This window comes from Crocodylus siamensis, chromosome 9 (assembly GCF_052110815.1).
Source record: "Crocodylus siamensis isolate JL-2025a chromosome 9, ASM5211081v1, whole genome shotgun sequence".
Classification (NCBI taxonomy): domain Eukaryota; kingdom Metazoa; phylum Chordata; order Crocodylia; family Crocodylidae; genus Crocodylus; species Crocodylus siamensis.
This window is the reverse complement of record NC_143403.1, coordinates 63131483-63147723: the sequence shown is the minus strand read 5'-3', so window position 1 is coordinate 63147723 and position 16241 is coordinate 63131483. Positions and strand designations below refer to the sequence as shown.

General features: G+C 42.7%; 1 protein-coding gene across 2 annotated transcripts in view; it reads right to left on the bottom strand.

Moving 5' to 3' along the window:
- Positions 1–16241, bottom strand: part of GALNT9 (polypeptide N-acetylgalactosaminyltransferase 9) — a 233101-nt gene that overhangs the window by 144112 nt on the left and 72748 nt on the right. The window contains exons 3-4 of one of the 2 annotated variants that reach the window (XM_090062430.1): positions 15156–15322; positions 12804–12978 (exon numbers count right to left, since the gene is read on the bottom strand). In XM_090062430.1, the coding sequence (XP_089918556.1) occupies positions 12804–12978; positions 15156–15322 (342 nt within the window). The other variant, XM_090062432.1, reaches the window with a different exon arrangement.

Sequence of the window (16241 nt, the reverse complement as noted above, 5' to 3'; positions counted from 1 at the left end):
CATGCAGATACACACACACACACACACACACACACACACACACATACATATACATATACATACATACACACACACACACACACACACACACACACATGCTCTGCCTGTGACTATGAGGCATTTTACATACAAATATATAAATAAATATAAATATAAAAATAAATAAAATGCCTCGTAGTCACGGGCCACAAACAGTGAGTGTTGGGACCGGTTTTAGAGAAACAGGGATCAGTGATTGCAAACAGGCAATTTCAACTTTCTGAGGACAGCATGAATTTATAGATAAGCCATCCTTCTATAGCTCTTTAGAGTATGTATCAAAGCTGCCACCTCTAGGTTTAAGTTACTATGCTTCTCTTCTGTTTCAGTGTTGTTTGAAAGCTTTATCCAGCCTCTGCAGTTCTCTTCTACACACACAGAGGAACAAGGGTATATGTTTTCGGCAAGGCTGAGCATCAGCCTTAGAGTTGGTGGGTATAATTAATGCTTGCATTTTTGTGCTTGCACAATGAACTGCAGACACAAATGTGAGCACTCACACCTCTAAGCATCTGCTTTGCACCTGCTGCTAAGGCAGCCAGACTTGTCCAGTTTGCGCCTGTGAGTCAACTGCAGGCACAAAATTAAAAGAATAACTTTTTGCAGGTGACAGTCATGCCTCAAAAGGCAATGATGGCTTGTTTAAAAGCCTGCCCTGCCACATAAGCATTTTAAAAGGCCTTGTGCCCTTTTCTGTTAAACAGAAAGCAAACAGCAAGCAGCCACTGCAATCCACCACTGAACATACTATTTAAACCATCATCCAAATATATGTGGCTGGTGGTATCAGGGATTTTGTTTTTGAATGGGAAATACAAAGCTTTTCAGATCTTTCTGAACCATAAACTCTTCATTAGCTCTACACAGAAACACTTGGGAGGCCTACAGTCTTTTCTTTTGTCACCTTTGTTTTGCACCTCTGTGATAGCGATATCAGAGATGGGCTCTGTCCTGGAGCCCCTGAAGTCACAGTCGAAACTCCTGCTGATTTGGGGGAAGGGACGTCAGAATCAGTGTTATAGTGAGAAGGTGGTATAGTGATAAGTAGATCCAACCTATTTCTCATAGGTACTGTGTTCACGGTCAAGCAGCAGCAGCTCTTTTTGACCAATGATTAAATGTAGCAACAGGAACAATTTGCTTGGGTGCATTTCACGGGCATGATGGTTTCTGCAAAGTGACAGATTGGGAATATTCAGCTTTGAACTAAGTGCTTCTTCCGAAGCCTATGTTAGGCCTCAGCAGACCAAATGCCAGCAGAAATTGTACACTAAGTGTACCTGCACTAATTGTACGCTAAGTGTCTCACATCGTTATGAGACTACAAGGGAGTCGATGCCAGTGGAAAACAGAGGCAGTCTGATTTTTCACAGAACTACATGAGCCTAAAACCAATAGCATCTACCTGGAGCACTGACCAAACAAGTTACAGACAAACTCCTCAAGGTTTCAGTGCAACAAAACTATAATACTAAATATCCTTTAAAAATGTCAAGCTACCTGCAGACGTCAATACACCAATAACAGTGCGTACTAACTAAAATATAAGAGGCTGCACTGGTGTCAGAGGACAGGTCTTCAGATGCTGCTAGATGGTGGACCTGCACTGATTTCATTGTCATTCCAGCCTATGGCACCTGAAGAACTGGCCCACTTCCTGTCCCCACTGAAATATTTTGAGCTGAAATCATTTAAAAGTTGCATCTGTAATTGAGCAGATCAAAAATTTTACAACAAAACATATTTCCAATTTTTTGGACTTGCCACGATCCAAAACTCCATGAAATCTTCATGATTTTGACCAGTATTTTATTAGGAACATGTTTTGAGGGGCAGGGTCGAACTTCTACCTCATTTGGAGTTGGGTTTTGAACCTGGGTCTCCAATGTTCTGTCCCCCATCATCTCTTCCCCTATACACACATTTCAAAACGCGTGGTTTGCTATCCAACTTCTAATGAAAACACATGCTAAAAATCCAACGCGTTTCATAAAATGCAATTCTTGTTTTTGGGCCCATGTTCTAGATCCTCCAGAAGAGACATCAGAGTCATTGACTAAGATCGCAGGCTCAAAGGAAGGGATTCCATTTTACGCTCTGTGTGCGCCTCACACAGCCGTGGCAGTTAAATGTAATGCAAGTATTTTTGTTAAAACTTCAGATCTTATTTATTGTATGTAGAAGAGCAAATCTACTGAGAAACATTTCTCCATTTGAGACGGTCAGAGAAATATTGCACGTGGTATGTCTTTGCTGTGAATGAGCACTCAGACCGTTAAAAAAAAAAAATAAAAAAAATCAAACCCACTTCCTAGCACTCAAAGAAGAAAGACAAATCCCCCATCTGTTCTACCCGACATCTCTATCAGCATTCCTCAACTGCCCTTCGAGGTTTCAAACCTGCAGCCCCCACCAGCCAGAATAGAGCAAACGCTGCATAATATGCCTGCTGGAGAGGAAGATCAGCCATTCGGCTGCCAAATGTGAATAGCTCTTTTCTGCACCACTGCAGAGCACTGAGGATGCTTCACTGAACACTCTAGGTTGTTTAGGTAGATGAATAGTTGGAGCTGCTTTTCTGGCATGTCCTCTGTATGTAAGCTGGCACTGCCCCATAAATCTGAAAGGCCACATGGCATATGCCACGTGCTTCTCCCTTTATTCAACTAAGTAATGTTAGTACACGTTTGCTGTCTGAAACATATATTCCATTAAGCTACTAAATTCATCCTAAGTGACTGGTAAAAGGTCTGGAAAAAGAGAGGCTTTCTAGATAAATACCTGTGTCCTTTTCTTCCCAAAAGCTATACTTAAACCAATCCCCCATGGAAGCCTTGCTATCTCAGGCTTGTATAGAGTGATCATAAAAGGCATACCAGCAGAGAGCTGAAGACAGCCAGGTCTTACTTCCGGCACCAAACACAGTGCCACCTTACCAATTTCAACTGGATCTTATGTGATGGTAGATGGCAATCCAGGAAGTTTTTGGAGACTGTTGGGGACAACTTCCTGGTGCAAGTATTGGAGAGGACAACTAGGGACCACATTCTTCTCAACCTAATGCTTACAAACAGGGAAGAATTGGTGGGGAATGTAGAGGTGGATACCAACTTGGGCAGCAGCGACCATAAGATGATTTGAGTTCAAGATCCTGAGGAAAGAGCAACAGATTAAGGACCCTGGACTTCAGAAAAGCAGACTTTGACTTGCTCAGTAAACTGATGGGCAGGGTCCCTTGGGATGCCAGTCGGAGAGGGAGAGGAGTGCAGGATAGCTGGCTGTATTTTAAAGAAACCTTACTGAGGCTACAGGAATGAACCATCCCAGTGTGCAGGCAGACTAGCAAGTATGGCAGAAGACCAGCTTGGCTTAGCCGGGAATTTTTCAGTGAGCTTAAACACTGAAAGGAAGCTTACAAGAAATGGAAACTCGGACAAATGACTTGGGAGGAGTATAAAGGTATTGCTTGGGCATGCAGTGATGAAATCAGGAAGGCCAAAACACAAGTGGTTGCAGCTAGCAAGAGATATGAAGGGTAACAAAAAGGGTTTCTACAAGTATGTCAGCAACAAGAGGAAGGTCAGGGAAAGTGTGGGTCCTTTACTGAATGGGGGAGGCAACCTAGTGATAGATGATGTGGAAAAGGTAGAAGTGCTCATCTTGTTTCTCTCTCAGTCTTCACAGGCAAGGTCAATTCCTAGTCTACAGCACCTGGCAGCACAGTCCGGGGTGGAGGAGAGCAGCCAACAGTGGCAAAAAAAGAGGTTAGGGACTATTTAGAAAAGTTGGATGTGTACAAGTCCATGGGGCTGGGTGGGAAACACCCAGGGGTGCTGATGAGATGGCAGAGTCATTGGCTATCATCTTTGAAAACTCATGGTAATCAAGAGAGGTCCTGGATGATTGGAAAAGGGCAAACACAGTGCCCGTATTTAAGAAATGGGAAAAGGAGGACCTAGGGAACTAGTCAGGCTCGTCTCAGTCCCTGGAAAAATCATGGAGAAGATCTTCAGGGAATCCATCTCAAAGCAGTTGAAGAAGACGCTGATTAGGAACAGTCACCATGGATTCACCAAGGGCATCGCATGCCTGACCAACCCGATTGCCTTCTACGATGAGATGACTGGCTCTGTGGATGTGGGAAACCAGTGGATGTGGTACACCTTGATTTTAGCAAGGCTTCTTATATGGTCTCCCACAACATTCTTGCAGACAAGCTGAAGATATATGGGGCTGGATGAATGGACTGTAAGGTGGATAGAAAGCTGGCTAGATCATCAGGCTCTGAGAGTAGTAATCAATGGCTTGATGTCTAATTGGCTGCTGGTATCAAGTGGATTCTCCCGGGAGTTGGTCCTGGAGCTGGTTTTGTTCAATATCTTCATCAGCGACTTGGAAGATGGGATGGAGTCCATCCTCAGCATGTCCACAAGCTGGGGGGAGTAGCAGATACAATGGAGGGTAGGGCTAGGATTCAGAGAGACCATGACAAATGTGACCAAAAGAAATCTCATGAATTTAATAAGAACAAGTGCCAACTCCTGCACTTGGAACAGAACAATCCCACACCCTGGTACAGCCTGGGGACTAATTTGTTAAGCAGCAGCTCTGCAGAAATGGGGCTGGGGGTTATAGCAGCCAATAAACTGAATATGAGCTAACAGTTTGCCCTTGTTGCCAAGAAGGCTAACAGCACACTGGGCTGCACTGGTAGGAGCATTGCCAGCAGATCTAGGCAAGTGGTTCTTCCCCTCTGTTTAGCATGGGTAAGGCCACATCTGGAGTACTGTGTCTGGTTTTGAGCCACCCACTACAGAAAGGATATGGATGAATTGGAAAGAGTCCAGCAGAAGGCAATAAAAATGGTTCAAGGGCTGGGGGACATTACTTATAAGGAGAGGCTGAGGGAACTGGGCTTATTTAATCTAAAGAGAAGACTGAAAGGGGGCTTGAAAGAAGATGGAGCTGGACTGTTCTCAGTGGTGGCAGAAGACAGAACAAGGAGCAATGATCTCAAGTTGCAGCAAGGGAGGTTTAGTTGGATATCAGGAAAAACTCTCACTAGGAGGGTAGTAAACCACTGGAACAGGCTACGCAGAGAGGTGGTGGAATCTCCATCCTTGGGGGTTTTTAAGACCCAGCTAGAAAAGCCTTGGCTGGGATGATCTAGTTGGGCATAGTCCAGCTTTATGAAGGGGGCTGGACTAGAAGACCTCCTGAGGTCCCTTCCAACTCTAATTTTCTATGAATCTATGGTGGTCCTTGGGATGTTTTGGTTAAGTGTATAACAAAGTATATCAAGTGCATGGTATCTTTGAACTATCCTACAGGCCCACCCAGAAGCAGAATTTTAAGTAATGTAATACAAGTGGTCAAGTGAAGCAGAGACTGCGATAAATAACTAAGAAATCAACCTGCCTTCTGCATAGCCTTACCCCCTGGGAATCCATTGCTTATGCCCAGTTCAACACAATGTGCTATACACGAGCATAACAAAAGGAACCTGTAAAAGATTAACCCTAGACCTCGTGTTCCTGGGCTCTTATTTCATTAGGGTTCACATATTGTATATTTTAAACCACTCCTGCTTCTGTGGATAATCTCTAATGATGGACTGTGCTCATGACAGATCTGTGGAAGACATAGCTTATATTCCAGGACCTTTCTTGCATGTCAAGCTTTCTCCATCTCTCTTGTATATTGAAATCACTTAATGGAATACTCTTACTCCACTGCTTCTTTATTACAACACTCCATTCTCCAGCACAACCTTAATTAGTGCAATACTGCATAACTCCATTCAAATACTTAAGATACCTCTGTGATGGGTGAAAAAGTAATTCCTAAGATAGGAAGGAAGTGTAATACTGTATCATTATGTCTCCTTTTATGGATCCCAGAACTCTTTTTATGGCTGTATTATGTTGTGGTCTCTGCCATTCACTTTGAGTATCAAAGGCACAACACCTTTTCTTTGCCAGCCACAGAATTAACACCCTCAGCTCTTCATTAACACTTTCTCCCTGCTCCCTAGTATAACTTGAGTCAAGTCCTTTCCTCTTGGTTATATTATTCTCTCCTGCACCATTTCAAGGGTGGGAAGCTGTAGGGTGTAACGTTCTACATCTTCTGCAAAACAATTAACAACTTCTGTGCAGTGGCCTGAGCCTCAGACCACTTGTGCCTTGCTTAACTGGAAAACAGGTACAGCCTAAAGCAGAGACAGTGTTGCATGAACAAATGAATGCAAAGCACAGCTAGGCTGAGTGAAGACACAGTAGAAACAGATACAGGCTCAATTCTGTCCTTGAAGATAGATATATAGCTCTGTGGATGAGAGCACAGGCTGCACAGATGTACTGGAGGGCAAGAGTAGGCCTGTACTGCTTGCCTCACCATTAAACTGTTAAAATGATGACCTCATCCTGTGCCTTCTGTTCACCAAATTATTTCTGAAGACTTCCCCCCAAAGTCTCAGCCCAGACAGTCTCCCCTTGTATCCTCTCAGCACAACCATCTGTTCCCATTTATTCTTCCCAGCTAAAATTCATTCAAAGAATATTGTACTGCTCTGTCTTCCCAGTGTGTGGGTTACCAATAAAAAAGGTAAGAGAACGGACACTTAAAAATACCCATGAAATTAATTTAACAGGGGGAGAGACCAAAACATGGAACGTTGTTACGTTCTACCTGCCTACCTCTTTTAGACACGTCTCTGGCATATAAAATGGATTAGGATTTGAGTGAAGAAAACCTTCCCAAAAACACAAGTATGGTGATAGGCTTTTCTTTCTCGCTGTAGGAGGTGGGACTAGGAGCAATGGCCTCAAGATGCAAGAGGAGGCTGGAGATTTGAAGGACTTTTCTGACTTGAGGGTGCTCAGGCACTGGAACAGGCTACCTAGAGAAATTGTGGAATCTCCATCCCTAGAAACTTTCAAAAGCAGATTGGACAGACACTGGGTCAGGGATGATCCTGCCTTGAGTAGGAAGCCAGACTAGAAGACCACATGAGGTCCCTTTCAGCCCTACTTTCCTATGACTCAGAAGGGGGAAGCTTTGTCTTTCATGGATATTCTGAGTCACCCCCAACACTCAAGGTTTTCAATGGGCCGCACCAAGAGCCAGGAATAATTGTGGCACAGTAGCAGTCCAGCCATTTCCCCTCTACCTGGCTATGTCCCAGTGCAAACCTTCCCCAAAGGGCTGCTTGTGGAAGAGGACAGAGAGCTGGCATAGGCACTTCTCTCTCATCTGGGGATTACCCTTTTGCTAATGGCTGTAGATTAGAAGAGCCAACAACAGGACTGAGCGTGGCTCCAGACCTGGATCTGGTACATATTTGCAGTTCGTAACCTTTACAATTCTACTGGTTCCATTAATATTGGGTTCTGTAATGAAGCAGGACCTTTACTACGGGACATACTGTGGGACAGGTAGAATTTTACCTAAGAACCAGATGGTGAAATCCTTGCATATTTTGAATTTAAAGCTCCATTTGACAATTAATGGTAACAACCCCCATTTCAGCCAGTTCTTTCCACTTATTACTGCCAGAGTAATAATATCACCTCACACTACCAAAAGTCTTATGAGGAAAAGGTCAATGGAAAAATCTCTGGTCTATGCTAATATATTTCAGTACCTGAGAGGCAAAAAAGAAGCAATTAAGCACAGCACAGTTTAAATAATTCAGTCGTTAATTTAACTCGCCAGCTTTCAGAATATTTTTTTACCTCCTCCAAGACTGTATTTCAGCATAGAAGCAGCATCTTGGGAGAGCTAAGCTATAAGAGTATAATATGGTAAAATGCAATATAATGCAAAATCTCAAATGTGAAGAGAACTACTGTTATTTAAAGGGAAATATGGTCAGTGTCCAATCTGTGAATATTTCATGTGAAAAAGATGAGGTATTTCTCTATACCTCTCCCTAATAAATGTGATTACATAGGTATTAACCTGCAGAGGGTAAAGCAGATTGGGCTTGGTAGTCCCACTGACAAAAAAAGCTGAGATGGTCTGTGCTCTGTATGTGATTTTTTCCCCATATCAACCAATGGCTAAAAATTGACAGGGAATCTTTGGCTTCATGTAAAAGTATCATGGTCCTAGTTAGAATATGCATCAAAACCCTATTAGTGGCATTATAGCTCCCCTGCCGAACTGCCATGCTGATAGCCCACTGCCACACAGCTTGGTGCAGGTTTTGGCAATGACAATACGGAGATGAAGGGATGGGTTTCATAGTTAAAGGACTAGACTGGGGTTCAGGAGTTGAGTCCAACTCCTAGCTCTGCCACAGATTTTCTGCATGGCTTTTGGCAAGTCAAGTCTTCCTCTTCGCCCATCAGTAAAAGTACTTGCCAAGGGCACTGTGTGTGTGTCTGTCTGCATCTATTAACACATGGAGGTGCACAGACCCTGCAGTCAACGATGGCCAGCACAGAAAAAACACATAAACAAACAGTGAATGACAGAAGAATTGAAGCAAGGTTGGGTATCGCTCCTCTGGCACACCCTGTAGTTGGAAACATGGGTGCCACTGCTGCACCAAAGAATTGCTGACCATGCAATACTGACTAGAAGAGCTGCACAGGGGAGCCAGGAAAGTCAACACACACGAGTTAAAACTTGTTCAATCCTTGTCTGGTCTCAGACTGGAAGACCCTCCTCTTCCAGCCCTTAGGAGGCAATATTACAAATTTACCCACTTGTTAAGTTAGGAGACAAACTGAGTGAAAAACTGGAGCCTCTTGCTGTGAGAAAAAGCCACTGTCATTGTCTTACAAAGGAAACATATGCAGTTTTCAACAGCTACAAGCCAGAAGACACCAAAGAATGCTGTTATGCACAACATACAAAAATGGATCGGTCAGGATTGAGATCTTGATGGTGGATACAGGAAGTGGGCAATACTTTGCTTCAGTGTGAGGAAGATTCAGGACTCTAGCCTGGCTCAGGGCAGGGGCAGACCTATACATGCCTCAGTGTTACTTACTATCCCAGGGCAGATCTCACAGGAGGTGCCTACTATGGGACCAGTCCACTAGGTGGTGGGAGGGCTGTAGGTGGTGGTAGCCTATTTGTCTTCAGCAAATGGCTACCCTAGGATAGACATAGACAGATGAAACCTAAACTGGTGTAACTTACGCCAGTGGACTTTTGCCCCCCGAGTGGTGACTCTCCACCAGCTTGGGCAAAGTTACATTATCTGTCCCCTATTTGTTAAACTGATGCAAACATTTAATTTGTCCACACCCTAAGACTCCCTCAAGCTTTATACTGTAAAAGGATAGGAGTACATGGTCTTCATCTACATCCATTAAAAAACAAAACAAAACAATGCTATTGTATAGCAACTGTGTGCATTTTGGCTTCCTTCTGGGATGAAGTATAAGGTACATAGTGTTCTTGGGCCTGTAGACAATAACCTCATGTGGAATATTAAATGGTACAAACCTCGAGGACCTCCTTCACATCCATTTCACCTGGAAGGATGGGAGGAGAAAAGCAAGAGAAGTGGCTCCTTTGTCAGGCCATGAGGGTGGGGGCAATGAAACTGAGGGGTAAACAGGAAGGTAGAAAGGGTGGTTAAGATAGCTGAAAGGCAAATCTAAGTTTTTAGGAGAAAGAGGAATAGGAGAAGAAAGATAAAGGAACAAGGTTGGCTCCCATCTGTGATTCTGAAGCAATGAGCTACATTATGCTTTTGATGTATATTTGGTGTACTCATTAGTTTTCTGCTGCTACTCAATGAGCAGAGCTCTTTCAGAAGGAAACCATCCCCCCAAGCAGCTGCAGAGATAGGCTCAATGGTGGTAATAAGAATTAAACACATCTGTTGAGAGAAGCTTATACCAGGGAAGAAGCATTTCAGCAAGCCCTTTATGAAGTACACATAAAGTCTCATTCACTACATCAGGTCCTTTTCATGCTAATCTCGGCCCCTCGCAATGCTCATAAAAACAACAAGCTTGAAGGAAACAATGACACATCTCCCTGATTTTGCTATGATGCTATGACCCAGGCCAGTTTACATCAGCATATCTCAAAGTGCTTTATAAAAGTGGTAAGCATTGTTTCCTTCAATGCAGAGGAGAGAAACTGATGGGCTAGGTGCTAAATGAAAAGCCATCTAGACTTCCTAGGTCTCTGTCCATTGCCTTGCATAAACACTGAAAGTCACATTGTACATACTGGTTAAAAAGCAAAGCACAAGTGACTTTCAAATGGTTACAACTGACACTAGAATAGCCCTCAGGTAGTCACTGGAGTGCTGGATGGTAAATAAATTAAGCCAAGTCAAATCAGTAGTCATACAGTACACCTTACTTTATTTCATATTCCATTTGACAAGGACTGTTGAGTTGCAAATGTTCACCCCCTCCCATAATTAATACATCTTTTGCAGGCATCTCTACCAAAACAACAACATAAACCTCCTCTTTGGCTAATACTAGAGCTACTTTTTATCATTTTTTGGAAGCTTCATCCCAGAAGGAAGCCAAAATGCACACAGATGCTATACAATAGCATTGTTTTGTTTTGTTTTTTAATGGATGTAGATAAAGACCCCAGGTATCCGCTCTATGGTCACACAGAAGTAACTAAACAGCTTAAGACATGAAAGTTTTGTGACCAGGGTTGCACCATTGAACACACCGGCTGACAGGGCATGACTGAGGTTATGGAAGGAAAGATTACATGCAATCAGGTCCTCTGAAATGCACCTGGAACCCCATGAGGACCTTTCCAGAGTGGCTGATCTGGACTGGCCAACACGGTGATGCCTAAATTGCCTGTGCATGCAAACTGGAAGATCAAAAACAAATACGATTAAACGGGACTACTCTAACGATACGGATATATGTGAGTGCATTGAAGTACAGGCTATGGAGCACCTGCTCATTTGCCGACTCCTCTGTGAGACCTATACAAAAGAGGACCTCACTATAATAATGGAAAAAACTATCGCTTGTGCACAATTCTGGAAAAAACATCTAGTTTATGACAAGGACACAAGAAGAAGAATGGATGTTCCTACTGTGTAGCATATACCTACTAGTTCTTTCTGAGCTGAAAGTGTCTACTACGACATTCAGAACTTACTTCTAGTAGGTAGGGGTGTGTGAAAACGGGCCGTATTCAATTCAGATTTGGCCTGAATCGAGGACAGTGATTCAATTTGGCCAAATCCAAATATGAAGATTTGATGCCAATTCAGAGAATCAGCGAATTGGACACAGACACAGCTTTAAATGTTTTTCCTACATACCTCGAGGTACCAAGCGTGGCTCGTGAACACTGCAAATTGTTCCACAGGAGCATGGGGGTGTTCCCCACATGCTTGGCAGTGAACCCAGGAGTGGACGGGAAGTACACCTGGGTCCACCACTGAATGCGCTGGGGGGCCCCCCATGGCCCTGTGATCAGGCACAGGGGGAACCTGGGTGCCCCTCCAGACCCAGGAGATACCAGTCGCCAAGCTGGAGGGGCATGGAGAAGCCCCCCTGTGCACTCCCCAGCAGACCCAGAAGCAGACTGGAAGTGCTTCTGGTCCACTTCTGAGTTTGCCGCCAAGCGTGCTGGCACCCTCCCACACTCCTGTGAGATGCTCCATCTGCCCCACCACTGCAGTGTTGACAAGCTGCCTGGTACCTTGAGGTACGCAGAAAAAACATTTAAAACTGTGTCTATGTCCGAATCATCGAATCTCTCCGAAACGATTCGAAGAGTTCCGATTGGATTCAGAGAGATTAAAGGGTCTCCTGATTGGAGTTGGATTGGAGATTCGGCCACCGAATCAAGCCAAATCTCTGCCAAATCGAATCAGGGACCGAAGCTTCACACAACCCTACTAGTAGGGAAACCTACTGGGGAATTTACTAAAATATCTCAGAACAGGAAAGCCTGGTATAACCTACACTAAAATGATTTTGTCTGCTTTTGTTCTCCCCTTCTGCTGGCCCCTCAGGAATAATGGAGGAATTGACAGTAGTAAAATGCTCAAGCAGCCTGGGCCCACAGAAGTTAGCAGAGTTCTGAAGATTTACTCTAGCTGAGGATCTGACCCATTAAACTCAGAGCTATGCTCATGTCATCAGTGCCGCTGGCTTGGAAAACAGGATGCTAACAAAGTGAGGCATGCTAATTTCAAGGCCCATTAGAAACAAAGGGGAAAAAAAATCAATTTCCCCCAATGTGAATACAAGAAGGGAAAAAAAAGTATATGGAAATTATATTCAAGCTTCTAGTGGGAAATGACCTACAGAGAGTAAACAGAACAAGAAATTAATGACAGTGGAAAATAAACAAAATAAAACAAAGTGAAAGTATCTGCAAATGTCCTTTAAAAAAATCCATCTCTCCTGAGCACAGAACTTGCTTGAAAGACTTTTCCCCATTACCCAACTTCAGAGAGATCAGATTAGTTTCAAGGTAAAAATGCTTCCTGATATGTTGAACCACATGAAAATGAGAACAGTAGTTTTTAGTGGATCTAGCAGCTACTGCAGAAGGCTTCCACAATTTACAGGGCTGCATTATTAAAATTAAATTGCTAATGTAGTTGTAACATCAGCCTCCTGTGAGCTCATCCCTGCAGTTCTCCTGCCTCCCCTGTGACTGAACAAGTCTCAAAGCATTTGGGATGCAAGATACAGCGTAATAGCACTGATCTCCCAGTGGGAAGTACAGAATGCAGACAGGCATGTGGCCATCAACATGTCTTACCAGCCAGTGTTGAACTCAACATGTCTTACCAGCCAGTGTTGAACTCAACATGAGCATCGAAGAAACCAACAATGGGAGCAGTTGCTGCTTTCCAGCCTTGGATTCTGGCTCTAATCAATCCTTCCCGTTTGTTGTTACGCACTATTTTCACCAGGCCTGGGTATCTCTTATTGACATACTGATCCAGATTGAACTTCAGCTCAACTGCAAATAGAAACATAAGCACACTCTCAAAGACAGTCCAACCAAGAACAGAGCATCTTAATTCATTCCGATTTATCCTGAAGCAAACATTTTTAAGACTATGGGGGGAAAAAATCCCGAAGTTTAGCTGTTTCCAAATAATTGGCAAATTCTGCTCACATAAGCAGGCCAAATCCCTAGGCCTTGGCTTGGAATTGAGGTGTTTCTTTACATCTCCCCTGATGCAGTCTGGTTATTAGATTATAGAAACTGGCTTTTATAGACACTGGGGCTCAATATGAGACTTGGGATTTTGTCCAATGTTTAGAGAAATTCAAGCTTGAATCAGTTCCAAAATAATTTTACAAGTAAGTTCCCTGGACAATTTCTTGGGTGCCTGAAGTTGCAGTCCCAATTCTGATCATGTACCACTGCCACTCAGTTGACATCAGTGGAGGTGATTCTGATTTACACTTGCCAATGATAATTTTCCCAATGCCTTCACTGAGCCAAATCAGAATGAGACTTGGGAGCTTAAGGGTTTGCACTTAGATGCCACTCGGAAGCTGTAACCACATACATCTTCATCTTAAAATGAAACCTGGCACTGAAAATCAAAAACCAGGCCTCCTTCTCTGTTCCATTTACCTCATTTAATGACATGCAAGTCCAAATTCACCAGCTGCTTCCTTTCAGTAGGCTCAGAGAGAGACAAATTGTTATCTGCTTCTTTAAAAAGCCTCAGCCTTGTTATTATTTAGACTAAATTTTACTTACAAGATTTCAGACATTATATATTTACTAAATACATTTGTGGTAGCCTCCATGGCATTAGGGACCTCTGCTGAGGCTCTCCATATTACAGAATAGAACAATTACCATTCAAACCAAAGAATGTGGTTCATCCTTAATTACCTGGAAAAGCAGTAGGGAAAGCTACTTGCAGTCGCCAACTCAAATTCTGCTCTCTCTTACACTGGTCAATGTCCTAAATAACCCCAGTAAACTTAAATCATGACTTGATAATCATACTGGTGTAAGTGAGAGTAGAATTTGACCAAGCATTTCTATGTCTTGTACTTTTGGGCGTGGATTTTATTATCATCATCTTTATTATTATTTTATTTCATTGTTTCTCTCTCTGACCCACTTTTCTGAAGTTCTTGAGAAAGACTACTGTCTGAAAAAGGAGGGTTTAAATTGCTGGGCTAGCAGGAAAATGCTATACTTGAGCTCTTATTTTAGCTGGAGCTATTTGAAGACACTGAACCTTCATTTTTTTTCTTAGGTAGAAACACCGTGAAACAAAAAGAATATGTACCTTTACAACATAATTGTTAACACGGAAAAGGTCATGCTGATCTATATTTTTAGTTGTGTCAAGATTAATATTAGTTACCGCACGTTATTTTTGTCCTCATTAACTTCATGACTTCATTGTTCCATTGGCTTTGTGCCCATTCTTGTCGTTTGATTCAAACAAGCTAACTGATACATGTTGAGTACCAAAACAATTCAGAATCAGATTCTGATCTTAACTCACACCCAAGTCAGCTGGGAACAACTGTGTGGACTTCAGTGGAATTGCTTCCACTGGTAGACAATCCCTAGGTAGACAAGAGAGGACACTATCCTCAGAAAGACTCAGTAGCTTCAATTTCCTGTTTAAACATAATTGTTAAATTTGAGATTTGGGGCTATTCACTAACATATCGTCCTGGTGAAAATTTGGCAACCGAATAAACTGTCTGAAGCTTTAAAAAAACACCCAGTTTTGGTAAAGTTTTATATTCTGGCAAGAATTTTATGCAAGAATGTATTGGATCTTACAAACCTTACTTATGCCAATATGTAGTTACTCAAATGGGTCATTTCAGTAATTTAGTAGCACAACCTTACTGGGCACATGGGACCAGATCCTCAGTTGGTCAACCCTACTGACTTCAAGGAAGATAGTTTAATTTTCATTGTCACCAGTTTGAGATCCAACTTCTTATTTACAAATCAGAAGTTTTATTTGTGAATTTCCCCAATCCGTCTCATTTAGATGGGCCCCGACTGAATTCCCATTCAGGCAAATATTAGAAAACTCCATTTAAATAGAAGCAGGCAAGGTAGTATTGGTTTACATGTCAGTCCCATTAGGAAACACAAGATAAAACACATAAGAATAAAAAGCAGATGTTAGTAATGTTCACCGTTATCACTGTTGTCGTCCACCAGAATGATCTCCTTGAGCAAATGGGATGGAGTATGGTTCACAACACTGTGCACAGAGCGCAAGATGACAGACAGTGCCTCGTTTACAAAAATAAACACCACTGAAATCTGGGGCAGGTCATCAGGGTAGGTCATCTGCTTGCACCTGTAGAGAACAAGGCAAGAACTAAAACCCAGTAAGAGACTGAGATGTTAAATACATGGAAAAAATGGGTTTCACGTCCCTCCTCCCCAGCACGTGGACATACCGATCTTGTTCATTATAAACTACTGTAACAAATGGCATCCCCAAGGTAACATTCTATTCGGGTGCAAATAAAGACCAGTTTAACACAAAAGACAAATCACCTAGTTAAGTGCTGCTAACGCTTAATCAGCTTAATGAAAAAAGAACCATACATTTGCTTATGCCTGCATGTAGACAGGATTTGTGGGCAATTTTAGTTTCAGGAAAGCTGAAAGTGTCTTATAAAAATGAAGCAATACAGAACCTTTATCAATTAATATTTTTTGCTCTAAGACGTTAGAAAAAGCATCACATTAAGGATTGTAGCTCTGTTCCACTAATGTCAATGGGATGTTATTGGCTTAAATGGACATAGGATGTGGACCCAAATTTCCAATTAGCTTCAAAGTAAAAACTGCAGAAATTCTGAAAGTTAACTCTATGAATACCAAAGCAAACTCCACATGTGTCCATGCAAACAAGCCCTTGTCTTGTCAGCTGGGCACAGGGGCATAGCTAGACGATTTTGGGGCCTCAGCAGTGGCGATGCATGGGACAGTGTAGTCACCAAGACCAGTAACGGCTGCTATTTTTGTGCCCCCACCCCAAGTTAGCACCTAGAACTGGTGCCTCATTTGCACCCACCCTCCCCCAACAAACAGTTACACTAATTTTGAGGTAATTACAGGACTTCCAAATTCATGCCTTGAAGGATGCATTTGCAAAATTTACAGCCACAATTTGGTCAACCATATTTTTCAAATTCTATTGCCTTGTGTCTATACGTCACGAGCAGTAGTTTTCACTAGTTTTGCTGTTGCTTATTGGTGATGGGCAT